At 42.7% G+C, this 25,227-nt stretch overlaps 5 protein-coding genes across 11 annotated transcripts in view; 2 read left to right on the top strand and 3 right to left on the bottom strand.

Annotated features, from left to right (window-relative positions):
• Window positions 1-71: 71 nt before the first annotated feature.
• On the top strand, window positions 72-7,229 carry si:ch211-132e22.4 (ovarian cancer G-protein coupled receptor 1). The gene is made up of 2 exons (XM_055890043.1): window positions 72-5,112; window positions 5,564-7,229. The coding sequence occupies exon 2, from the start codon at window positions 5,658-5,660 to the stop codon at window positions 6,510-6,512; it is 855 nt and encodes a 284-aa protein (XP_055746018.1). The 5' UTR covers window positions 72-5,112; window positions 5,564-5,657; the 3' UTR covers window positions 6,513-7,229.
• A 91-nt stretch (window positions 7,230-7,320) lies between these two features.
• Window positions 7,321-8,198, bottom strand: lhb (luteinizing hormone subunit beta). The gene is made up of 2 exons (XM_055890045.1): window positions 7,944-8,198; window positions 7,321-7,739 (listed from the first exon to the last, which is right to left on the bottom strand). Exons 1-2 carry the CDS (start codon window positions 8,124-8,126, stop codon window positions 7,494-7,496), a joined length of 429 nt encoding a protein of 142 aa, XP_055746020.1. The 5' UTR covers window positions 8,127-8,198; the 3' UTR covers window positions 7,321-7,493.
• A 771-nt stretch (window positions 8,199-8,969) lies between these two features.
• LOC129828818 (cytochrome c oxidase assembly protein COX20, mitochondrial) lies at window positions 8,970-12,740 on the top strand. The gene is made up of 4 exons (XM_055890046.1): window positions 8,970-9,125; window positions 9,487-9,601; window positions 11,618-11,681; window positions 12,248-12,740. The coding sequence occupies exons 1-4, from the start codon at window positions 9,093-9,095 to the stop codon at window positions 12,393-12,395; spliced, it is 360 nt and encodes a 119-aa protein (XP_055746021.1). The 5' UTR covers window positions 8,970-9,092; the 3' UTR covers window positions 12,396-12,740.
• A 750-nt stretch (window positions 12,741-13,490) lies between these two features.
• Window positions 13,491-15,311, bottom strand: LOC129828465 (uncharacterized). Its single transcript, XM_055889499.1, has 2 exons — window positions 15,195-15,311; window positions 13,491-15,086 (listed from the first exon to the last, which is right to left on the bottom strand). Exons 1-2 carry the CDS (start codon window positions 15,309-15,311, stop codon window positions 14,355-14,357), a joined length of 849 nt encoding a protein of 282 aa, XP_055745474.1. The 3' UTR covers window positions 13,491-14,354.
• A 458-nt stretch (window positions 15,312-15,769) lies between these two features.
• Window positions 15,770-25,227, bottom strand: part of arfgef3 (ARFGEF family member 3) — a 44,921-nt gene continuing 35,463 nt past the window's right edge. For 4 of the 7 annotated variants that reach the window (XM_055890041.1, XM_055890040.1, XM_055890039.1 and 1 more), the window contains exons 32-33: window positions 22,824-24,069; window positions 15,770-20,331 (exon numbers count right to left, since the gene is read on the bottom strand). In XM_055890041.1, coding sequence (XP_055746016.1) covers window positions 20,140-20,331; window positions 22,824-24,069 — 1,438 coding nt within the window. In that variant the 3' untranslated portion in view covers window positions 15,770-20,139. Of the gene's footprint in view, window positions 24,070-25,227 lie in introns of all 7 variants that reach the window. The other 3 variants (XR_008755306.1, XR_008755304.1, XR_008755305.1) reach the window with 3 other exon arrangements.

Here is a 25,227-nt window from a genome sequence, read left to right on the forward strand (position 1 = left end):
TATAAACTAAAGGTATTCTCCCTACTGAGCATGGTGCTGATGTCAGTATAGCTTAATTACATTTCAAATAGCCAGGAGGGAGTCAGCCTATTTGTATGCGGACTCCCTCTTCCTCCATCTGGGCTGCTGCTGTTGCACTTGACTGCTATAACATCTCTGTGATGGAAATCTGATTGGCCTCCATTGTTTGGGATTGTACTTGGCACGTACCTATGGCTATTGAACAACACTCAACTTGTATTAACATGAGTTTTCCTGTTGAAGTAGCAGTTGTTGCCCAAACAGGATATTTTCCCACAGTATATGAAGGCTCCAGACTGATTAATGTTAGCAAAGAGACACTGTAGATTTCCCACCATTCATGACTCCAAAAAAAAACTAGATTCAAGCTTACTGTATTTTCTCTCAAGATGATAAATGTTCTGTGAAACTGACCAACCTGCTCAGGATGTGCTACCTCAATGGGGATTTTCATGGAACTTTTTCAAATGTAGAAGTTCTGGAAAAGTGAGCTGTCCTTCATAACTCAAAAGCCATAGAGCTAACTACTAAATGTAATTCTTAATATTTACTCACTGTGCCTTTTTGACGCTAGATACGCAATCCTGTTGGCCAGAATTTTCCATTTGGAATGAGGTAGCTTAGATTGTCAGACCACCAGGTCCTTGATCGGTTGCTGGCAGTGTCAACTGTTCTCATTCAGATCTCTGTGTTGACATGTTTTCACCAGCCAAGGCACCAAAGGACCAAGTCCCCTAGATCTACTCTGTGGTGGTGACGTGAGTGACACACTGCAGATATATCTGTCGTGATGGCCTTTTCCTCTGGAAGTCCTGTTTCTGTTACACCGCTGAGGTGTGATGACCCCTAGTGGAGTAGTGAACACATTGCTCTGTGGAGTTTAAATGAAAAATATCTCCATGAACAGTGCTCTCTGTAGCATCAGTTTATTGAATAATGAGGATTGATCTATCAAAGTCAAACAACCATTTAAAAATTATTCCTAAGCACCATTGTAACAGGAGAGGACGATTATTGACAGAATTGAGGAATTCTGAATTTGAATTGATTTATAGTCAGTGTTAAAGGCGGGTCTCAGTGACCGTCTCTGACAGAGTAACCACAGTCTGTGTCTCCTCTGGCTGCCTGCTCAGATTATTTTTACAGCAAAGTAAGGACTCCACTACCTCTCTGGGGCCCTTAGTCATGAAGATGTAGAGGAACGGGTCCACTAGAGGACTCAGATACAGCAACAGATTGGCAATCAGCCCTAAGTAGCATACTTCCTCCTTCAACGACTCGAGCAGAATGTTCAGAATGAAGGGAAGAAACAGCACGGTATAATTGGTCAGGATTGCCGCCAGTACACCCACAGACCTTTTTTTCTCCGCTGTAGAAGTTGACCTGAAACATAGCAACACTCTCCACGAGTCGAGGAAGAAAAACAACAGAAAAGGGAAGGGAGTGAGAAGGGCCACTGCAAACCAGAACAAGTATTTAAACACTGCGAGGGCCAGAACAGCAGAGGGCGCTCCCCACATAGCCAGAGAGATGATGGAGGACTGTTTAAGCTTGCTGCAGCAGCTGTAGCACTGGGGGTACGCCACCAGCAGGTGTCGCTCTTGTGCAATGCAAACCATAAAAGTAATGTTGGATATGATGCCAAAATAGAAGATCAGGGTAGCAGTGTCAGCCGATAGGATACTCCCAGTGGCAGCCTGTGGTCTTCCAATGAAACTGAAAATGTCTGAAACAAGAAGGCTGATGACATGGACAGGAACAGGGTTGGGACCCTTGACCAGGTTCTTCATTGTGTAAAGGGCCAATCCAATGGCAGGTAGCCCAATGGCAAAGGTTATCCAGCCAATGACCTCAGCAACACGGTCAAAAGTAGTGTCGGTGTTGTTTGTGTTGTTGTTAACAGACCCTATATTCATATCTTTATCCATGGGGTTCTGGTCATTTGAGGTGGTTTATGATATGTTGTTGTGGTGTTTAGTTGCATTTACCGGTATAGTCATTTTGTGACCGTGTCCTCATCTTTCACACACTAGAATGACAGCAACAGGAAGAATGTATTAAACACCTTTTGGAAGGAGGATGTGTACAACATTTTAAATATCACATTTGTTTAGTCTGTCAGTGACAGCCTATAGTACATTCTAGGCTACAAACAGAACATAGGCATTCTCCCAATATCACTTCTATGTCACTCTACTTGTCTTCTTTATTAAGACCATGGTCTAACTGTTGCTTAAAGGCTACTCATATACTTCTGTCTCGTGTTCATGGATATTTTATATTTAAAATGTTTCCTGAATTCCATTCATCCCCATAGCATTTAGATCCTTTGGTATTGCCTCCCCCTGCCAAAAATAGACCGAGATAATCCATGACCTTACCTGAAGTAGCTTTGGAGAGAACCGCATGGAAAGAGCGTTGTGAGTTCCTCCTCAGTGTGTTTTACCTTGCTGTTGATGGGTGAACGTAAATTACTGTACCTGGATGATCCCCACAGTAGATGATGCGTCTGGTACCAGGTCCGTGCTATGAATTGGATTGATTTGCTTTTGGCTTTTTTATATACATGTTTTATTGGTGCTGAATAGCATGGTCACTTATCTTCCTAGAACTGCTAGATAAGCGGTTTCACAGAAGCTATACAGACTCACATTTCCCTAAGTTCCAGTTGAGCTATGCTGATGGTAATGAAAAGAGTCAATTTGCATTTTGTACTTTGCTCAGTCTATAAGCCAGGGCCTAGTTCCTCCTAACAGACACTGATGTCATTTAAAGACATTCCTGGAACATATCAATGAATCTTAAAGAAGCTCAGTCATCCTAACCAACTACACTCAAGAGTGGTTGAACTCATTAACTTTCCTGTCAAAGAACTACAGTACCAGTCAAAAGTTTGGACACACCTACTCATTCAAGGGGGTTTCTTTTTCTTTTTTTGTTTTCTATATTGTAGAATAATAGTGACGACATCAAAACTATGAAATAACACACATGGAATCATGTAGTAACAAAAAAGTTTTAAACATCAAAATATATTTTAGATTCTTCAAAGTAGCCACCCTTTGCCTTGACAGTGTTGCACACTTGGCATTCTCTCAACCAGCTTCACCTGGAATGCTTTTCCAACAGTCTTGAAGGAGTTCCCACATATGCTGAGCACTTGTTGGCTGTTTTTCCTTCACTCTGCGGTCCAACTCATTCCAAACTGTGTTGAGGTCGGGTGATTGTGGAAGCCAGGTCATCTGATGCAGCACTCCATCACTCTCTTTGGTCAAATAGCCTTTACACAGCCTGGAGATGTGTTGGATCATTGTCCTGTTGAAAAACAAATGATAGTCCCACTAAGCACAAACTATACAGGATGGCGTATCGCTGTAGGCGTATCGCTGGTAGCCATGCTATTTAAGAGGGCCATGAATTTAAAATAAATCAGACAGTGTCACCAGCATAGGAACCATCACACCACCTCCATGCTTCACGGTGGGAACCACACATGCAGAGATCATCCGTTCACCTACTCTGCGTTTCACAAAGACACGGCGTTTAGAACCAAAAATCTCACATTTGGACTCATCAGACCGAAGGACAGATTTCCACCGGTCTAATGTCCATTGCTCGTGTTAATTGGCCCAAGCAGGACTCTCCTTATTATTGGTGTCCTTCAGTTGTGGTTTCTTTGCAGAAATTCGACCATGAAGGCCTGACACTGAAGCATTTATTTGGGCTGCAAATTCTGAGGCTGATAACTCTAATGAACTTATCCTCTACAGCACAGGTAACTCTGGGTCTTCCTTTCCTGTGGTGGTCCTCATGAGAGCCAGTTTCATCAAAGCGCTTGATGATTTTTGCGACTGCACTTGAAGAAATTGTCAAAGTTCTTGAAATTTTCCGTATTGACTGACTTTCACGTGTTAAAGTAATGGTGACTGCCGTTTCTCTGCTTATTTGAGCTGTTCTTGACATCTTGGTATTTTACCAAATAGGGCTATCTTCTGTATACCACCCCTACCTTGTCACAACACAACTGATTGGCTCAAACACATTAAGAAGGAAAGAAATTCCACAAATGAACTTTTAACAAGGCACACCTGTTAATGAAATGAAATGGATTCCAGGTGACTACCTCATGAAGCTGGTTGAAAGAATGCCAAGAGTGTGCAAAGTTGTCATCAAGGTAAAGGGTGGCTACTTTGAAGAATCTCAAATATAAAATATTTATTTCACACTTCTTTTTCTTTTTTGGTTAGTACATGATTCTATATGTGTTCTATCATAGGTTTGATGTTATCCGTATTATTCTACAATGAAGAAAATAGTCAAAATGAATGAGTAGGTGTGTCCAAACTTTTGACTGGTACTGTATGTGAGCCCACAATTTCAACATTAGTGACAAGGAAGTCATTTCTCTGAAGTATTTGCACAATATTTAGTTTGTTGCATTTGTGTGTGGCGGCGGACTGTTCTCACGTTTCATCATTGTCTCAACATACTGGTTTTAAGTCTGATGGACCTAGACATTGTGACTGACCTATAAAAGTATGGTGGAATATCACTAGTAAGTTTGTTTTTTTATTCTCAAGTAGCTGCCTGTACTACAGCACATCAAGTCTGTGAATATAAAACTAACAGCTTCTTCACCCAAAATGGTGTATGCATATTATAAGATGTGTCCATGAAGTGTATTATGTTATACGTCAGATGTAATATTCCTGTTGTCATTCTGAAATACAGTGAAGTAGAAGCTTAGTGTGGAGTGGATTAGGTCCGGGATCTTTTAACCACTGTTAATAATGTCATATGATCTCCCTAGCAAATCAGCTATCAAAGACTGACAAATGCTGTAGTACAACAAATTGTGCAATGAGTTTTGACATCCTGGAATGGTGGACTTCCTGTCTCAGTATTTAAGGCTCAGACGTACATGCTGCATTGTCACTGGGTGTGCCCCGTGAGTATCTGTGCCGTTAAAAAATAATAATAATTACTGGACAATTTTTTGCAGGTTTCTAACTTGCATTTACACTTCCTGATAATTTGTTGATTTGATAGGAGCTACAAGACAAACGCCAATTCATCTAAATTAACCTCCAGGTAAGACCATACTGTAGATTCCACATGGTTGCTAAAGGGCTATTTGAATTTTTCTTGTGCTACACATGTTAAACACTGAAATGCGCAGTGATGACTTAGTTTTTCTTATTTTTTTCTATTATATGATATTCATAAATGTAGTAATGGCTCAATTGATTAGTTAATTGCATAAAAAGAGACGTTTAAGGTATCCTAACATTTACACAATGTAAGAATGTTAATGTCTATAGACATTGCACTTTGACAGGTCATTTTGTATTACATGTTCAGTTTTACAAAGAATACACAGAACGTAGAACTATATTGAGCATAGTTCCTGTTTCTTTTGAAGGGAAATGCTTTTAGATTTAGAATAATAATGCATCTCAAAACTAGACCTATTTTAAAGAATAATGACCAGGATCTTAGATGTTATAGAGTAAAACACCAGCTATTTCACTTTTTTTCTTAGTGTAGGCACAGCAGGAAAATATTAAGGACCTTGAACTTGGAATCTGAAGAACCCTGCCATTCACTAGTTCCTGCAACAACAAGCACCATCAAGGATGGAAGCAAGCCTCAACAATATTTCGGACGACATCGCATCAAATAGGACCCTCATTGAAACCATTGTACAGTGGACAACATTCTCCATTGGTTTTCCTCTGATCTGTCTGTCCATTTATGCCATGTACTTCCTGATCAGAGCTGATCACATCGCTCCAGTCTATGTTATCAACCTTCTTATTGCAGATCTCATTCAAATTTGCATGAGGCCATTCATACTGTCTGGTACCTGGCAATTTATAGTAGAATTGATTGAATTCTTTGGTATCAGTGCAAGCATTGGTTTCATGGTATGTGTTGCTCTCGAGAGATATCTTATGATTGCATTTCCTCTCTGGTACCGTTTTCGCCGTAACATCAAATTCTCGCTCATAGTGTCCTCTATTATCTGGGTGTTTCCTTTCATCCAAATCTCCATATTTTACATCACACCGAATTTTGAGATTTCACTTATTTTGTTTGCAGTTAACCTCCTCATACCCTTTCCACTGCTTGTATTCTTCCTTGTGGGCACGTTGAAAGCTCTGTCCGTCTCCATCTCTGTGCCAGCTGTCGAACAGAGACGGATTATTGGTACCCTGGCCCTTGTGCTGGGCAATTACACAGTCCTGTTCCTACCCCTCATCATACAATATCTGATATCAGGGGTAACAGGCCAACACAATGTGGAGATTGGGACAATCTTTGAGAGATTCAGCCCCCTTGTGGATCCTCTACTCTATGTGTTCATGAGAAAGGGAGCTAAGGACACTCTGGCCTTCCCCTGCTTCGACAAGTTCATGGGTGACCAGGAGCAGAGTCAGGTCACAAACACTATGACCATGACGGATAGTGGAGTAGAAGGCTCCAGGTAAGACAGATCCAAGATAATGGACTGTATCTGTATGATTCACTATGTATAACTCCAATCAACTCCTTAAAATTATTGGATTGAAATGTTGTCAAAAAAGCGGTGAATTGAGAGCTTTAACAGTGTGCGGCCTTGTTCTTTTCTTTGTTAAAATTATACCTTACGGGCCTCCCGAGTGGCGCAGTGGTCTGCTTTAGGCGTCACTACAGACCCGGGTTTGACTCCAGGCTGTGTCATAACCGGCCGTGACCTGGAGTATCCCATGGGGCGGCACACAATTGTCCCAGCATTGTCCGGGCTAGGAGAGGGTTTGGCCAGGGGGGATTTACATGGCTCATCACGCTCTAGTGACTCCTTGTGGCGGCCCGGGCGCCTGCTCGCTGACTTCGGGAGCCAGTGAACGGTGTTTCCTCCGACACATTGGTGCAGCTGGCTTCCGGGTTAAGCTGGTGGGTGTTAAGGAGTGCGGTTTGGCGGGTTATGTTTCACGAAATTGGGGAGGAAAAAGGAGGTTAAAAAATTTAAATAAACCTACTTTACTTTTATTGTTGTAGTTAAAATGTGAAGATTACATGCCTTGCTTTTTAATATACAATGCATAACATACTGTATTGTACACAGCCCTATTCTGCATTGCACTATCTTTGTTGGGCTTGTATTGCCGCTTTTCAGAAAAATATGGACTTCTTTCCTTCAATAAATTGATCATGTGGATATTTGAGATTGCTCTTTCTCCTCTTTTGTTCCCATTCTCTCCCGGAGTCCCTCTAAAAAGAGGACACTGAAAGTGGTCAGAGTTAGAGCCAGTTTATTCAGATCCCAATATGAGTACAAGTACATTCACATACAACCTACAAGCCCATGTCTGTAGTACCTATGAAATTTTAGTTCAGTTTGAGTTCCCCATACATTGGACCTACATGTCATAGCATGGGCGGGTGTAATATAACATGTCATTACATAGGCAGGCATGTTGGCTGACATGTCACCACATGTCACCATCCGTTAGTACTCTTTGGGTAATGCAGAAGTCTGGCTGCAGGCTCTCGATGGTACAGTCAGAAGTGTCCATGTTACAGAGGCTGCAGTCACAGCTCAGAGCCACAGGGTAGGTGACATGAGGGTCCACCCAAGGGGGACAGTCAGGTAGGCGGATCGTTTCATAGCGGACGTCCCGGTAGGTGCACACATGCTGGTACACGGTGGAAAATGGGCTCTTGAAAACCGGCTCCTGGTAAATACATACACAGGAGGAAAGGTAAATGTAGATCAATGTTTTCTTTTGTTTTTACGCATTAAGGTTGTTTCTAGTATTTGATACGCAATTATGAAGAACACAGTGACAATTTAAGGAAGTTATGGCCTAGCTAAATAAGATAATACTAACCACTGCATAGTACATTCAGATGATACTAAGCCACTGTATACATTGTACCTTGGTGACGCAGTGGCCACTGCAGATAGGGGTTTGAATGACTAAGCACGTTGGGCAGCCTTCCTTCTCCAGAGACACAGTCTGGTTGATGGGCTGACAGGGCTGCATGAGAGACCCCTCAATGGGTTCCAGGAGAATGCACAGGAACAGGGAGATCAAGGTGCCTACATGAAGACCTAACATCCTGAAAGAGAGCGTAAGTGAAAACAAAAGATTTTCTCTGGCATTAGAAATGGTACAGTGTAAATTGCTTATTATTTGCAAATTGTTGAAATAACTATATATAACAGTAAGAGAAGTCTGATCAATACAGATAGGTTTACCTGAAGGACTCAACGGGTTCAGCAGAAAGTTGTGTCCTGATGGGCAGTGTGTTTGGGCATTTATACAGTGGAGGAGGCTAGTATCCAGGGTTGGATGCTCAGCTCATGATTTCTCCCCCTTCACAACAACCTTGAATAGAATCCCATGTTGGTAACAGAATGGATTACTTTGACACAATGACTTCCTCCTGACCTCTACTTTGCTCAGTTTAGACTTCTGCATGTGGACGATGACATTGCATCAAAATAATAATTCATTAGACACCCTAATCCCTCAAGAGTTGATGGCTTTATAGGGTCAGATTGACATAATTGTCATAGATTTGGATCCCTGCTGTACACCGGAAGGACATGTTTTGATGCTAATGCTGCACATGTTATCAAGGTCCAAGCAAGTACATTTTGTTGAGATAGAATTTCATTGACAGGATTAACCCTATTAATCACACACTTGTTCATTGGTACAACTGGGGTAGTCATTTTAGTTATTCTGTGAATAGCCCACTGTTGGATACTGCTCAAGATTTTGGTAAAACATGCTATAACAGTTTGAAAGAATTATGACATATAAAAAAAACTGTCAATATGTCAAATACATTTTTGAAAGCATAGCTTATTTTTCAATAAATAATTCTGTGTCAGCAATACTTGGAGAAAATCTTCCCGGAACACAAAAGCTTTTGACCACTGTTTCCTTTTATGAACTCGTGGGTTAATTTCTAACGAACCTGCTAGTACGCATGCTCAGTGTATAGTGCGATTACGAAAGTAAGTACAGGCGATGCTGAAGGTAAATTCACCATAACAGGGTCAATCTAATGCCATAATGGCCGGTGAAGAGGAGAGTGACAAAAATAAGGTAAGTGTCCTAGACAATGTCATTCAGAAAACATTGTCTGTGACAATGCTAACTTAGCTAGCAGCAACTCAGTTGTTGAAGGTCAAGAATATTATTGGTGGTGATGTCGCTACAGCAGTTGTCTAGTTTGCTTAAGTAGGTAGCTAGCTAACGGTAGTGTGCTATAGCTGATTATGTGTTTCTTCATTACATTTTGAACTAGCTAGTTACCACTCTTTCTTGTCTGCTAGCTAACAGTATGAATGTGATATCATGTGATACAAGACAATTAATCACGGTTTATATATCTCAGTAATTCTCTGCTTATTCTCTGTGTAGTTTCATCTCCCATAATGTGTTTTATGTACCGTATGCCATTTAGAGTTTCAAGGTGCTGGGTATTCTGGACGTTCAAAATACACCTTGTGCCAGAGAGGCTCTTCTACATGGATCTGGGGGATCCCTGGCTGCTGGCCTTTTGCACTTTTTGGCCACAAGTAAGTTTGCTTTTCCTGCAGATTCACTGGCATACATCAATGATTTGTTTGAGTGTAATCTCAGAACCCATAACCTAATCTCGTGCCAGATACATGTAACTCTGTCTTGAGCGATTTGTTTGGGTGAAATCTAATCTACTGTCCATTAATATGAGCATAGTAAGAATATTATTTTACTTCTGTCATAGGTTTCTCCATAGATGATATATTATATTGACAAGATAGCCGAGTGACTGCTCTAACAATGGAAGTTGCCTTGTGCATCCACATACAGTACCAGTCAAAAGTTTGTACACACCTACTCATTCAAGGTTTTCATAAAAAAAAAAAAAAACAATTTTCTACATTTTAGAATAATAGTAAAGACATCAAAACTATGAAATAACACATATGGAATCATGTAGCAACCAAAAAAGTGTTAAACAATTAAAAAATAATTGTATGTCTGCGTTTCTTCAAAGTAGCCACCCTTTGCCTTGATGACAGCTTTGCACACTCTTGGCATTCTATCAACCTGCTTCATGAGGTAGTCACCTGGAATGCATTTCAATTAACAGGTGTGCCTTGTCAAAAGTTAATTGGTGGAATTTCTTTCCTGTTTAATGTGTTTGAGCCAATCAGTTGTGTTGTGACAATGTAGGGGGGGTGGGGGGGGGGGTATACAGAAGATAGCCCTATTTGGTAAAAGACCAAGTCCATATTATGGCAAGAACAACTCAAATAAGCAGAGAGAAACGACAGTCCATCATTACTTTAAGACATGAACGTCAGTCAAGAACTGCACTCTTCAAGTGCTGTCGCAAAAAACATCAAGCGCTATGATGAATCTGGCTCTCATGAGGACCGCCACAGGAATGGAAGACCCAGAGTTACTTCTGCTGCAAAAGATAAGTTCATTGGAGTTAACTGCACCTCAGATTGCAGCCCAAATAAATGCTTCACAGAGTTCAAGTGGCAGACACATCTCAACATCAACTGTTCAGAGGAGACTGTGTGAATCAGACCTTCATGGTCAAGTTGCTGCAAAGAAACCACAACTAAAGAACGCCAATAAGAAGACGACTTCCTTGCGCCAAAGAAACATGAGCAATGGACATTAGACTGGTGGAAATCTGTCCTTTGGACTGATGAGTCCAAATTTGAGATTTTTGGTTCCAACCCCTGTGTCTTTGTGAGACGCGGAGTAGGGGAACGGATGATCTCTGCATGTGTAGTTCCCACAATGAAGCATGTAGGTTTGATGGTGTGGGGATGCTTTGCTGGTGACAGTGTCTGAAATGTATTTAGAATTCAAGGCACACTTAACCAGCATGGCTACCACAGCATTCTGCAGCGATACGCCATTCCATCTGGTTTGCGCTTAGTCCCACTATCATTTGTTTTTCAACAGGACAATGACCCAACACACCTCCAGGCTGTGTAAGGGCTATTTGACCAAGAAGGAGAGTGATTAAGTGCTGCATCAGATGACCTGGCCTCCACAATCACCCGACCTCAACCTAATTGAGATGGGATGAGTTGGACCGCAGATGAAGGAAAAGCAGCCAACCAAATGCTCAACATGTGGAAACTCCTTCAAAACTGTTGGAAAAGCATTCCAGGTGAAGCTGGTTGAGTAAAATGCCAAGAGTGTGCAAAGCTGTCATCGAGCTATTTGAAGAATCTAAAATATATTTTGATTTGTTGAACACTTTTTTTTGGTTACTACGTGATTCTATATGTGTTCTTTCATAGTTTTGAAGTCTTCACTATTATTCTACAATGTAGAAAATAGTAAAAATAAAGAAAAAACCTTGAATGAGTAGGTGTCAACTTTTGACTGGTATTATGAAACTTATTTTCAATCAAATAAGCCTCATGTAATTCAACACTCTCTCATAGACCTCCAAACAAAAAAGGGCTTGTCTCACGAGGACAGATTTTGGGCAGAGTAAATCCTCTCCTTCACCTCTTCCTCTGTGGCTTCTCACAGTATTTCTCCATTTCTTACACATGCCTTTAATTTGTCATTCACAGGTCGAGTGAAGCGGTCCTTTGACATAGGTTTTGCAGGATTCATGCTTACCACACTGGGATCATGGTAGGTTTTGAAGTCCGTGTTGATGATTTATAAGCTTAGCCTACTTGTTGGCTAGTTGATGTCCATTAAAAGTGAGAATCCTTATTTGCTACATCCATTTTTGGACTTACAAATGAATGATATAGACCCACTGATTCTTGAAATATTAGATTGTTTACAAACATTGGACTAAAACAATGTAAACACACTGTATACCCTCAAAACATGGTTAAAACTATACTTTTGCTGTCCTTGCATCCATTGCGCTGTCTGTGAATTTGAGAGTGGTTACTTTTCTCCAGGCCCATCCCTCAGCTTTTTACCAAAACACAGGCGGGGTGACCACTTTTTATTATTGTCTCATTTTAGAATATTTATTCAGCATATTCATGAGATGTTCTCATCTATTTGTGTAGTACTACAACCCCAAGGCAGCCTATACCCCAAGGCAGCCTATACCCCTATGCAGCCAATACAGCCTACACCCCTATGAAGCATATACCCCTATACAGCCTAAACCCTTATGCAGGTCCTTATGTATTAACCAGCCCTTTACACTGATGGTCTATTTCTGCTGGCGTTCTCAGGTTCTACTGTAGAATTACCAATGCCCAGCTCCGTATGCAGCAAAGGTTGATCCAGGATGGCATCAAGAACAAGGTCATGTATGAAGGCACGAGTTTGGACACCGTCAGTAAACCAAAAAAGCAGGAGCCTTGCCCTTCATGTCCTTGAAATGATTACATGATCCTGTCATCAAATCATTGATTCTTTCACACACCCTTGACTGCAGTTCACAATGTCCACAGCCTTTAAATGTTCTTCTATTTTTCTGTCTTATTGGATCATGTTATCAGGCATGATTTGTTATTTCTATGTAAAATATTCTGTAACAAGTGTTGTTTTTGTGCTCAATGGTGGATCTATTCATAATTATTTAAGAGATGATTGGTTGTGCGCTGAATAAATATTGATTGACTTTCTGTACAGTGTTATGCCTTTTGGTAGGCCGTCATTGTAAATTAGAATGTCTTCTTAACTGACTTACCTAGTTAAATAAAAATGAATGTGTGAACTAAAGAGTACTGCAATAGTCTACTACCGTATCACCAGATGGCCACTAGATGGCCATCTGCATCATATCATACCACGGCACTGTAGTAAATCTTCCACACCTCACTGTCTCTCATCCAGCCTTCCTCTCATTCACTCCAGTACAAATGTGTATGTGTGTGTTCTGGGTCTTTAGGTCTGACACAAAGCCACAGCGGAGAACTAGTCCTCAGTCTCCTGTCCTTCTCTTACTCCTGTTGCCTCTTACGAGACATGCATTTCCTCTGACTGCAAACTGTGTGCATGTCTTAGCCCCTAGTCACGGTGTGACAAAGGCCACCTCCACAAACTCCCAACACACAGGTGCTGCATCAGTGAGGACAGTATGGGTGTCTCGATAGCTCACTGGCCCCTCCATCCTAGGGTTCAGCTGGGTGTCTCGATAGCTCACTGGCCCCTCCATCCTAGGGTTCAGCTGGGTGTCTCGATAGCTCACTGGCCACTCCATCTAGGTACAACTCATAGCAAAAGTAAAACAATGTAAGTTCATATTATCTGCCTCTACCCTGCATTGGCCCTGTGCTGCCACATAATGGGCCTCTCAGATGGCCTTGATCTTAAAGTGTGCAGCATTGTCGAGGGCCAATATTACATTCAGCTTACTAAGCAACTTGTGGATAGTTTGTCCCAACGGTCGGTAAATGTCAGTCTGCAGCAGCCAGCCAGTGAACTGTTTACAGAAGTATTTATTTGTAAAATAAAGACGCAAAAACAATATTAGATGTCAAAATAGACTTTAATGTGTTTACAATTAATTGTACATGGTACTTGATACGTATTTGGACTATCAAATATCACTTTTCTTCAGTTAATGATAAATATTTAAAGAAATATCTCAAATAGACCTCATATTTACATTTGGTATTTCATTTTCCTTGATCAAGATTATTCTATATATAGCTATACAGCTTACTATGTGCAGTTCAGGAAGGGAGTATATATTAATAAAACTATAAATAAGAATAGCAAGATATGTTCTTTCCTTTTTTAAACATGACCAGATGGCACAAGAAATAGCTTTATAGACAGTTCTGCAACTATCAAAAGCTCCTCAGGCAGGTGTTAAACAGTATGAAACGCACAGTAACAGTACCATCTTGATCGGCTTATTCTGAGTAATTCTGACCAGTGACCTCCATGCATTGCTTAACACTATATCATGAAAAACTGCACAATATGCTGTACGACACATAGCCTAGGAGAAACCCTGGTCTCATACTGTATGTGCTGTTGCCAACTCTTCGGTCATGCCATACATGTTTAGTATGACAATGAAGGAATACAGAGAGGAGTTAGCAAGAGCACAAACAGATTGTTCCACCAGGCTACAAAGGTACATTTTACAATCACAAAGAGAAGCTGCTCTATGGTTTCAGCTCCTGGCAGCAAGAAATTAAGGAATGAAGATCCAGAGATGCATGCTCCTTCCTCCTCTCACAAACAAATATTGTTATTTTGATATTGGCCAGGATTCAATCCGGACTGCGGAAGATCTGCGTTGAATGCGATATCTGTGACCGCGTTAACATTAGCTTAACATGGTGCATTGCCAGAAAGGAGCTATCCAATTGAATCCTGCCCTTAGTCCGTGGACTGTTCCTTCACTGAGTCTCCATCTGTCCGTGTTTCATCTGTTCTCCCTTGACCAGCAGGTGGATCGACGCCTTTGGCGCTATTGATGCTGGTAGCTCGAGCCGCACCTCTGGAGCTTCTGACGGAGGCAGATCGGTCTATCTTAGGGTGATCCACATCTCTCGAGTTTCTGACAGTGGCAGCTCGATTCAAACCTCTGGAGGTTCTAGTGCCTTCAGCTTGATCAACACCTCTGGAGCTTCGGACACTAGCAGATCGATCCACACCTCTGGAGCTTCGGACACTAGCAGATCGATCCACACCTCTGGAGCTTCGGACACTAGCAGATCGATCCACACCTCTGGAGCTTCGGATGCTAGCAGCCCGGGCTAACTTAGTGAGGGTCTCCTCATAGGGTGTTGGCAGGTAGACCATGAGGAAGACTCCGTCAGTCATGTCTGTCTCAGAGCTGCAGCTGGGGATCTGGTCTCTGTACAAGGCCAGTGAGGACAGGAAGTCAGTGCTGCTCTCTGGGTCCTGGAGGTCCTGCAGATCTTGGAGCTCCTCCAGGTCCAGGGTGATGACGTTGGTCAGAGCCAATTTGCTGGTAGAGCATCTCCTGTAGACCAGGAAGCCAACGAGGCTGATGAAAAGGAGAGAGGTTGTTGCTACGACAACATAAAGGATGAACTCTTTGCTCATGATGTCCTCACTGGGGGTCAACTCATTCCAGTGGTCACCCTGGCGATATCAGAGTAAAAGGTGTGAACAACACTAGTTACGTCTATTTCACATACTGTTAAACATCTCATCCATTTTGTTTAATGTACATCCTGTTGATCAACTCACCTGAGCATGTTTGTCGAGAGAGGGGAGCGGCGACGGCCCAGACCCAGGGACCCAGTCAAGACTATCTCTGCCCGCTGGCCCGAACTTCATCCAACCGCTATCCAGTAACATCCGCATGATGCTGGGCTGAAAGCCTGGGCTTGGAGCGCAGAGTGGAGCGACAATCAGAGCGATTATCACTCTCGTGTCAGGGTGTACAATACTTACAAATGAGGGCATGACAAGCATGGGTCCAGCTAAGAGATCAGTGAGGACGTAACAGTGTCCAATCACAGCCAGGCTTCGCCAATCTCTTTGGATTTACTCACAGCAGCTCCACATTTGGCCTACATTGTAAATAATGGTTACGTGGGTGGTTGGTCAACTGATGTGGCGAGTGAGGCGGATTTAACTTGGAGTGGGAAAATGCACTTAGAAAGAAAAAAACGGTTATTCTGGCTTGTCCCTGTCGGAGAACCAGGTAAAACCCTTTCACCCACAAACACTGTTTTGAGAAAAGGTTCTGAAGAACCCCTCTTAGATGGAGAGAGTTACATATTGAGACCAATATCAATTGTATAAAATAAATCAGCAGATTTGGTAATCAATTTGTTTGTTTATTCTACAACACAACATAAAAGCGCTTTGAAATATACTGAGTATGAATACAAACATGAATACATACAATCTGAAGACAAATGACATCAGCAAGGGAGTCCAGCCAGAGAAAAAACACAAACATTATAATAGTTATTTTTTTATCAAAGGCAGAAAAAAGCTTTTAAAAATCACTGTGACAATATTGGCCCTCTTGGGGCTCTATTAAATCTGTGTCGTTGAAGAATTACAGATAGTGTGATAGATATTTAAAGGTACTGTAATTCCTGATTGAGCCGACATATGCAGCGTTTACCATGAATGCAGTCTCCACTAACGCTGAAACGTTGCCTTTAAATTTCATGCTGTAACACAGAACTTCCACGATAGGGATTGAATAGAGCCCTAAGCAAGACATTCTTCCTGCCAGGCTTGTGCCATTCAGTTCATCCATAATACCGACCATAGTCATTCAGAGGAAAATGTACAGAACTTACAAACTGGCAGAAGTTTGACGGTATATGTACACTTAGTTGCCGAACAGTAAAATGTTCATAAGACATTTTCATATTAATAACAATATATTAACCAAATGTTTGTAATAATCAATTAATTGAATTTCATTTGGCCAAACACTTAAGATGGCAGAATTAATCTGTTATCAAAACAGTTGTCTTAGTGCATGAAAACGTTACAGAAACCTTCAGGCATGCTCCACACATTCCTTTCTACATTTTAAGACACTTTCTCACTCAAATTGCCTTAAATTTAGCATTACACAATACACCTCTAGCTACAGGGCCCAGCTGTAAAAGAGACCTTGGTCTCAGTCTGTGTTACTTGTTCGAAATAAAGGTATAATAATACCATTGATGTCAAGTGATTTTAATTGAATCATGTGCTTTTGGTTCTAAAACAAAACACATTGAACTGTGTTTAAAACAATTGCCATCTCATGGGATCAGACTTATGGGTTCCAAAAGATACCATTTGTCAAATATTGTTTAAATTGCTCCAAAGGAATTGCCTTGAATCTTTTTTGAATCCTGATCATACAGTATTCATGTGCCATACAGTAATGTGCTCCCACACTGCAGAACATATGGAATTGGACTATTGATGGTTTCAAATAAATGCATCAGCACAGTTTGGGGCAGAGGAGTAAAAATGTGTTATAGGAAGCAATGATATTGACAGTTAGATACACAAACACTCCATTGTTTTTAATATCAACATCCATCATCCCATAAACTGATCACTTTGAACAAACATTTGGGTCACAATCTACCCACAAATGATCAACTCAGACAATAAAGAATAGTCGACAGTTTCTCTCTCAAAGCCGCTTATATGCCTACGCACTCTTTCTGGGTCCTGCTCCCTTTTCATCCTCAATCAGCAGATAGGAAGCTATGGCAGATGAGACGTTTCTTGGAAAGGATCAACAGTTAGAAGATAGTGCCTCTATATAACACATTCACAAGCTGCATGCTCAGCCTAAATTTCCAGAGATGATGCTGTAAAAGTATACGAACGAATGGAACTTAATAATCATCAGCAGCTTACATCAAGAGCTCCATTCAATCTTTATTGCTGAAGTTCAGCTTTACAGCATGATGAGCCTGGTCTCAGACTATACGTAACATAAAACATTTACATTTCGGGAAAACTCAATTTAGTTGGTATGTTTCGTTTGGTATGATTAAATAAGACAGGTTAACTAAGGCAAAAACAAAAGGAGGATGTTTGGTTGTAATATAACGCAAACGTATAGCCACCCAAAGATTGCGTGTTCAAATCTCATCATGAACAACTTTTGCATTTAGCAACTACTATTTTTTCAGCTACTTTGCAAATACTTAGCATGTTAGCTAACCCTTTCCCTAACCTTAACGTTAGCCAGCTAGCTAAATTTAACCGCAACAAATTGGAATTCGTAACATATCATACGTATTGCAAATTTGTAACATTGTATGAATTGCAATTCATAACACATCATACGAATTGTAATTTGTAACATATATGAAATGGATGATGGGCATCCACAAATTAATACATACCATACAAATTTACATTTTAACAGCAATATTCCTGCATCAGTGGAGACTGTATTCAAGGTAAACGTTGTATATGTCAGCTCAATCGGAAATTACCTTTACATTTCTAAATCACCCAATCTGTAATGCTTCAGCCATCCAGATTGAATAGAGCCCCTAGACACATACAGTGGGCAGGTCTTTGGTCATTGTACAGTCATTTTCACCTCCCAAAGTTGATCATTACATTAAGACAGTAAACAAAAAAAGGTACATTCTATAATAAACAGTATGTATGCAAAAGACTGTCCCAGGTAGTCAGAAGAAAATACACTATAAAGCACTGTAATAAGTAAACTTGACACTGAAAATTCTACCCCCAGTACTGCAATGGAGACCAGATGAGAATACGCTCAATAAATTATGCAATGAAAGCAATTACTAAACTTTTCAATAGTAAAATATTACATTAACTCTCATGACAGAATTCTAACATCATAACATGTTTCTTTCTAGATATCTACATTTAAATGTACTTATTTTTCAGTTTTCTTCTATATGAAATCATCTTGATTCATTGTAAAAGTGTGTTACTATAATGAGCTTGAGAGTGCTTCCATATAAAAATGTACTATATTCACAAATGCATTTGGCCAACTTACATTTTTTCTGATCTGTTTTTTCAATTCTTGCCTATTTTAGAGTACAGTAGAGCTGAAAACCTAATAAGTTATATTTATTTTTAATACCTTTTAAGCGCAGACATTTACTACCAGAGATTCAACTAATCTTTGGAGGCCAGCATGAAAATGTCAACTGTATCAAAACATTAGGGAACAAATGTACATGAGATTCTCAAGGGAACATGTTTTGAGAGCAGGTGCATATTATATCTACTAATAAATAGTCCACTAAAGTTACTAAAATCCTAGACAGAATTGTGTGGGTGGGTACATAAAAGGCTGTCCTTTGACTGCTCAAATTTACACAAACAGCAATGGCGAACATATTTTATAGTGATACATGTACTGAGTGTTCAATCATCTGTCCCTTTTCATTAATACCCAAGCAGATGTCAGCTATTAGAGCAGGGTCAGAGAGGTCAGACAACACGATAGCAATTCCGACATTTCCTATAGAGGGGCTGGCGAGGAGTCCGGGTATGGTCAGGGAAAGGCGTAATGATTGGAGAATCATCATGTTTGGGTCTAACATTATCTAAGGATGACCGTTTCTAGACAGGCCAGGTCTGAGCATGGCTCCAACCCAAACTGTTGTTGAGGTTTGAGGGTATATGAACGAAACCTAATCCTGCCTTACAGTATTTGTTGGGTTGTTTATCAACAGCGCTCTCAATGAGGATCAGCATGTGGGGATTTGCTCTCTGATTTCATTGGACATTGATGAGTAAGACTCATTGACCTATATGGTGAGATCTCAGGCGTGCTTAGATAATAGCAAGGCTGTAATTCTATCATGTGTCTAAATTAAAGAATGGATGGATTAGGGCAGTGGTGTAGTGGAGGGTAAACGCGAGTAAAATTATTTTGGGCCCAACAGTTTCCCTACCTTTTGCCGATTTTTTGTTCTCCAAAAGTATAGGGAGCCATACTTTTTTCCCTGCGACAGCAAATTAGTTTATCCACCTATTTTTTTTTTACCACTGCATCACTGGATTAGGGTCACGTGGTCTGTTTACCTAGAGGGGACTGGGTCACTTTCACCAAGGCCTTGTGACTGACTGGTGTCATCAAGGCATCTCATCTCCTCTCCTCTCTTAAACAAAATGTGTTAATGTTAATTAATACTAAAGAGAATATCATCCATTTCACTGAGAGGGGCCTGGGCTTGGTAAATCATTTTGCCTGATTTATAGATTGGAATCTTGTCAGAGTGCAGTACACCAATTTACTACTGAAATGTGTAAAGCTAACTGGAAATAATATATTCATATGGCACAATATCTGATTTATATACAGTTGTTCCAATGTCAAATCACAAATATAAATAAAAAATATATATATTTTTAATGTAATAGCATATTTGCAGTTGTAAAGAATTTATATAAATAATATGTAGTAAACATAAATTAGGGTCTACAATAAATAGCTATGTCAGCTAATTTAAAGACACAACGATTCTATTTTTGGTAAAAAGCTCACTTCCATTTCATTCAGGAGTGACAGCGTTAAAGCAAAACCTAGCAAAGATAAACTGCATGACTTCCTGTAAATTACAATCAAACTGAATGCGGCTAAAAGTGGCAATGCAGATTCTCATTGGCTGAGCCTTAGTCTCCCCTTTACAAACACTGTAAGAAATGCAGCTGCTCCTCACATAGTGATGTCATACATTCTTCCTAAGCGACTCAGCCACTCTCGCACTGCCTGGCGCACACGGAGGTCAGTCACGTGACAGGTCAGCTGACTAATGCAGGGGAACACGGCGGGCTGCAGGGCCACGAAGGTAGGGTCTGGAAGGAGCTGGATCTGAGTCAGGATGGTCAGAACCATGTTAGTCCATGCCTAGAGAGAGAGCGAGAGAGGCAGAGAGAGAACGAGGGAACAAGAGAACAAAATAAAGAGAACGAGAAAGAGGACAGAGTTTTGCGCTTACACTTGCATGCAAGTGTTTATCCAAACATGAAAAGAGAACTTGGCCATGTTTCCCCTGCATGCTGCCACACCTGTATCTGGCCATGTTTCCCCTGCATGCTGCCACACCTGTATTTGGTCATGTTTCCCCTGCATGCAGTCCCACCTGTATCTGACCATGTTTCTCCTGCATGCTGCCCCACCTGTATCTGGCCATGTTTCCCCTGCATGCAGTCCCACCTGTATCTGGCCATGTTTCCCCTGCATGCAGTCCCACCTGTATCTGGCCATGTTTCCCCTGCATGCTGCCCCACCTGTATTTGGCCATGTTTCCCCTGCATGCAGTCCCACCTGTATCTGGCCATGTTTCCCCTGCATGCTGCCCCACCTGTATCTGGCCATGTTTCCCCTGCATGCTGCCCCACCTGTATCTGGCCATGTTTCCCCTGCAGTCCTACCTGTATCTGGCCATGTTTCCCCTGCATGCGGCCCCACCTGTATCTGGTCATGTTTCTCCTGCAGCCCCACCTGTATCTGGTCATGTTTCCCCTGCATGCAGTCCCACCTGTATCTGGTCATGTTTCCCCTGCATGCTGTCCCACCTGTATCTGGCCATGTTTCCCCTGCATGCAGTCCCACCTGTATCTGGCCATGTTTCCCCTGCATGCAGTCCCACCTGTATCTGGTCATGTTTCCCCTGCATGCTGCCCCACCTGTATCTGGCCATGTTTCCCCTGCATGCAGTCCCACCTGTATCTGGTCATGTTTCCCCTGCATGCTGCCCCACCTGTATCTGGCCATGTTTCCCCTGCATGCTGCCACACCTGTATCTGGTCATGTTTCCCCTGCAGTCCTAACTGTATTTGATAATGTTTCCCCTGCATGCAGTCCCACCTGTATTTGATAATGTTTCCCCTGCATGCAGTCCCACCTGTATTTGGTCATGTTTCCCCTGCAGTCCTACCTGTATTTGGTCATGTTTCCCCTGCAGTCCCACCTGTATCTGGTCATGTTTCCCCTGCATGCTGCCCCACCTGTATCTGGCCATGTTTCCCCTGCATGCTGCCCCACCTGTATCTGGCCATGTTTCCCCTGCATGCTGCCCCACCTGTATCTTGCCATGTTTCCCCTGCATGCTGCCCCACCTGTATCTGGCCATGTTTCCCCTGCATGCAGTCCCACCTGTATCTGGCCATGTTTCCCCTGCATGCTGCCCCACCTGTATCTGGCCATGTTTCCCCTGCAGTCCTACCTGTATCTGGCCATGTTTCCCCTGCATGCTGCCCCACCTGTATCTGGCCATGTTTCCCCTGATGCCCCACCTGTATCTGGTCATGTTTCCCCTGCATGCTGCCCCACCTGTATTTGGCCATGTTTCCCCTGCATGCTGCCACACCTGTATCTGGTCATGTTTCCCCTGCATGCAGTCCCACCTATATCTGGCCATGTTTCCCCTGCATGCAGTCCCACCTATATCTGGCCATGTTTCCCCTGCATGCAGTCCCACCTATATCTGGCCATGTTTCCCCTGCATGCAGTCCCACCTGTATCTGGCCATGTTTCCCCTGCATGCTGCCCCACCTGTATCTGGTCATGTTTCCCCTGCAGTCCTACCTGTATCTGGCCATGTTTCCCCTGCATGCTGCCCCACCTGTATCTGGCCATGTTTCCCCTGCATGCAGTCCCACCTGTATCTGGCCATGTTTCCCCTGCATGCTGCCCCACCTGTATCTGGCCATGTTTCCCCTGCATGCAGTCCCACCTGTATCTGGCCATGTTTCCCCTGCATGCAGTCCCACCTGTATTTGGTCATGTTTCCCCTGCAGTCCTACCTGTATTTGGTCATGTTTCGCCTGCAGTCCTAACTGTATTTGATAATGTTTCCCCTGCCTGCAGTCCCACCTGTATTTGGTCATGTTTCCCCTGCATGCAGTCCTACCTGTATCTGGTCATGTTTCCCCTGCATGCAGTCCTACCTGTATCTGGTCATGTTTCCCCTGCAGTCCTACCTGTATTTGGTCATGTTTCCCCTGCAGTCCTACCTGTATCTGGTCATGTTTCCCCTGCAGTCCTACCTGTATTTGGTCATGTTTCCCCTGCAGTCCTAACTGTATTTGATAATGTTTCCCCTGCTGTCCCACCTGTATTTGGTCATGTTTCCTCTGCAGTCCCACCTGTATTTGGTCATGTTTCCCCTGCATGCAGTCCCACCTGTATTTGGTCATGTTTCCCCTGCATGCAGTCCCACCTGTATTTGGTCATGTTTCCCCTGCATGCAGTCCCACCTGTATTTGGTCATGTTTCCCCTGCATGCAGTCCTACCTGTATTTGTCATGTTTCCCCTGCATGCAGTCCTACCTGTATTTGTCATGTTTCCCCTGCAGTCCTACCTGTATCTGGCCATGTTTCCCCTGCAGTCCTACCTGTATCTGAGCCTCTGAGTCTCTAATGGAGACGCTGTGGGAGCTTGCTGTAGAACCGGAGCGGGGTCTGATCTTCTCCTGCCTCAGCACCTCTGGCCCGGCACTGAACGAGTGTCTCATGGGCCCCGGGTCCACCAGCTGCTGGGGTCTCTGTGGGTTGGAGGACTCTGGGCCCCTCATCGTCCCTGCCTCGCCCCTGTTCTCTCCCCCCTTGGTCTCCTTCACGAAGGTGGTATGGTTGTGCTGCTGCTTTCTCTTCTTGTACTCCATCATCAGCTTGGTGATGGTCTTGTCGGTGGCGATGGTGTATAGCTTGTTCCCAGCACTCTCCCACCACTCCTTCTTGCGGCCCGCTGGGTCTCTCCTCTCCCCTCTCAGGTGTGGCAGGCTGTCCATGCAGTAGCCAGCAGTAGGGCTGTGGGTGTCCTCCGACGGCGTCTCTGCCAGGTGGGAGCGCACGCTGTCATCTGAGGGTGTTCCCCGGCCGGACAGGCCTCCCACGGAGGGAGTGGGAGTCTCGGGGGTGGAGGGGAAGAAAGGCAGGAAGAAGAGGGGGTCCCCCCGGAAGACGGGCACTGCCTCGTCCACCAAGTTCTCCTGGTCCAGGTGCATCTGGATGTAGTTGTTGCAGAGGTCCATGCAGAGCTTGTGCAGCCGCTTGACCAGCCAGGCCCAGTCTGCGCTGCTGACCGGCTGGATGCTGAGCGAAGGGATGGTGGCCCTCCACTGGCGCTTCTCCTTCCCCCGCGGGGGACTCACCTGAGCCGTCTCCTCGAAGATGTCCTCGTCCTCGGAGGAGCACTGCTGGGAGGAGTCGGAGCTGCCCTCGTCCTCCTCGTAAAGGATCTTCTTCACCAGCTCAGCAGTGATGCTCTCTTGGTTGGTGAGCGTGGCACACAGCAGGGCCTGGAAGTAGATGTTGAAGCTCATAGCAGACTGGCGGTACAGGTTGGCAGCGCCACACACCCCAGACACCTTCATCAGCAGGTACTTGAGGCCCGGGCGCGTGTCGAAGTCTCGGGCTGTGCGGTAGGAGTCCAGCAGCAGGTCGAAGATGATGGCCAGGTTCTGCATGGAGATGTAGCGCAGGAAACCAGATGGTCTAGGATCAGATACTGGAGTGGTCTTCTCCTGGGTCTCAGCATCACCAGGGTGCTTAACAAACTCCTCCAGCAGAATGTCATACAGGTTCTGGAGCAACACTTGATGAGAGAGTAAGCTAACCACTATAGTTCTGAAAGGAATCCTATAGATTAGATGGAGAAAAAGGTTACTGAAACCATTTATGTAAATAGATTCCAATTTGACTGATATTTGGTTTGTCTGATTGTCAGAAACATGCAACAACGTACTGGGATTTAAGCTTTAAAGTTTTACCACACACTGCTTTTAAAGCTACAATCCTTAGTTGCCTCATCCATTTTTGGACTTATAAATTAATGATTTGTACCCATTGATTCTTGAAGAATATCACTTATAAATGCCTCATGAGCTTAGTTCAACTGTCGTACCCCATCAGAACCCAAAATATAAGCTTGGTTGTTTGTAAACAATAAAAATTTAAACAAACAGTAGCCTCAAAACATGGTTAAAACTATAATTTTGATATTATTGATGGTCAGTCCTTGCATCCATAGCTCTGTTTATGAATTTGAGAGTGGTTACATTTCTCCAGCCCCATCCCTCAGCTGTTAACCGAAACAAAAAAGGTGGATTGACCGATTTGCTATTGTTTCAATTAAGGACTCTAGCTTTAAATCTCAGACATCAATTTCTCCATCCTTCTGGGCATCATATGAGGATTCTGATAAACAGCATTAAAGAAAAGGTCCTTAACTGAAAGTCAAAAGCAGATTTAATAAAACCACATTGTAATCCCAAAGAGCTTGATCAAAATAATAATACTGTATCAGAGGTCAGAGGACTCTGGGAATTTTCTTATTTTATAAAAGGGAAAGAATTTCATATCTACACATGGTGGATAAGACAAAGTCTTCATCATCTGCACAGGAGCTTATGTCATCTGATAACAGATGTTGACATGACATAATATGGTCCATGACATTGAATGGATGCGTAAAGGAAAAATGTAAATAATGAACACAGACAGGTGGGCGTAAATGCTGCTCACAGTAAACCAGAATCATGGTATGGGTGTCATCCAAGTGCTCTTACCCAATTTTTCTGTTGTAAGTCCAGCACAAGAGAGAGAAATCAGCACATAAGGAGATGGAATGAGTCTCAGAATATATTGCACATGGAAAACTACATTCTGAGAACGGGCTGTGAACCCAGACATAAACTGTAACACACTATATATAGATAGTGAATAGATTAGAATAGAGCAATGATTCAAAGTTGACGATGTACTGTACACGACAGGTTGAACACACAGTATACAAAC

The sequence above is a fragment of the Salvelinus fontinalis genome, chromosome 30 (assembly GCF_029448725.1).
Source record: "Salvelinus fontinalis isolate EN_2023a chromosome 30, ASM2944872v1, whole genome shotgun sequence".
Classification (NCBI taxonomy): domain Eukaryota; kingdom Metazoa; phylum Chordata; class Actinopteri; order Salmoniformes; family Salmonidae; genus Salvelinus; species Salvelinus fontinalis.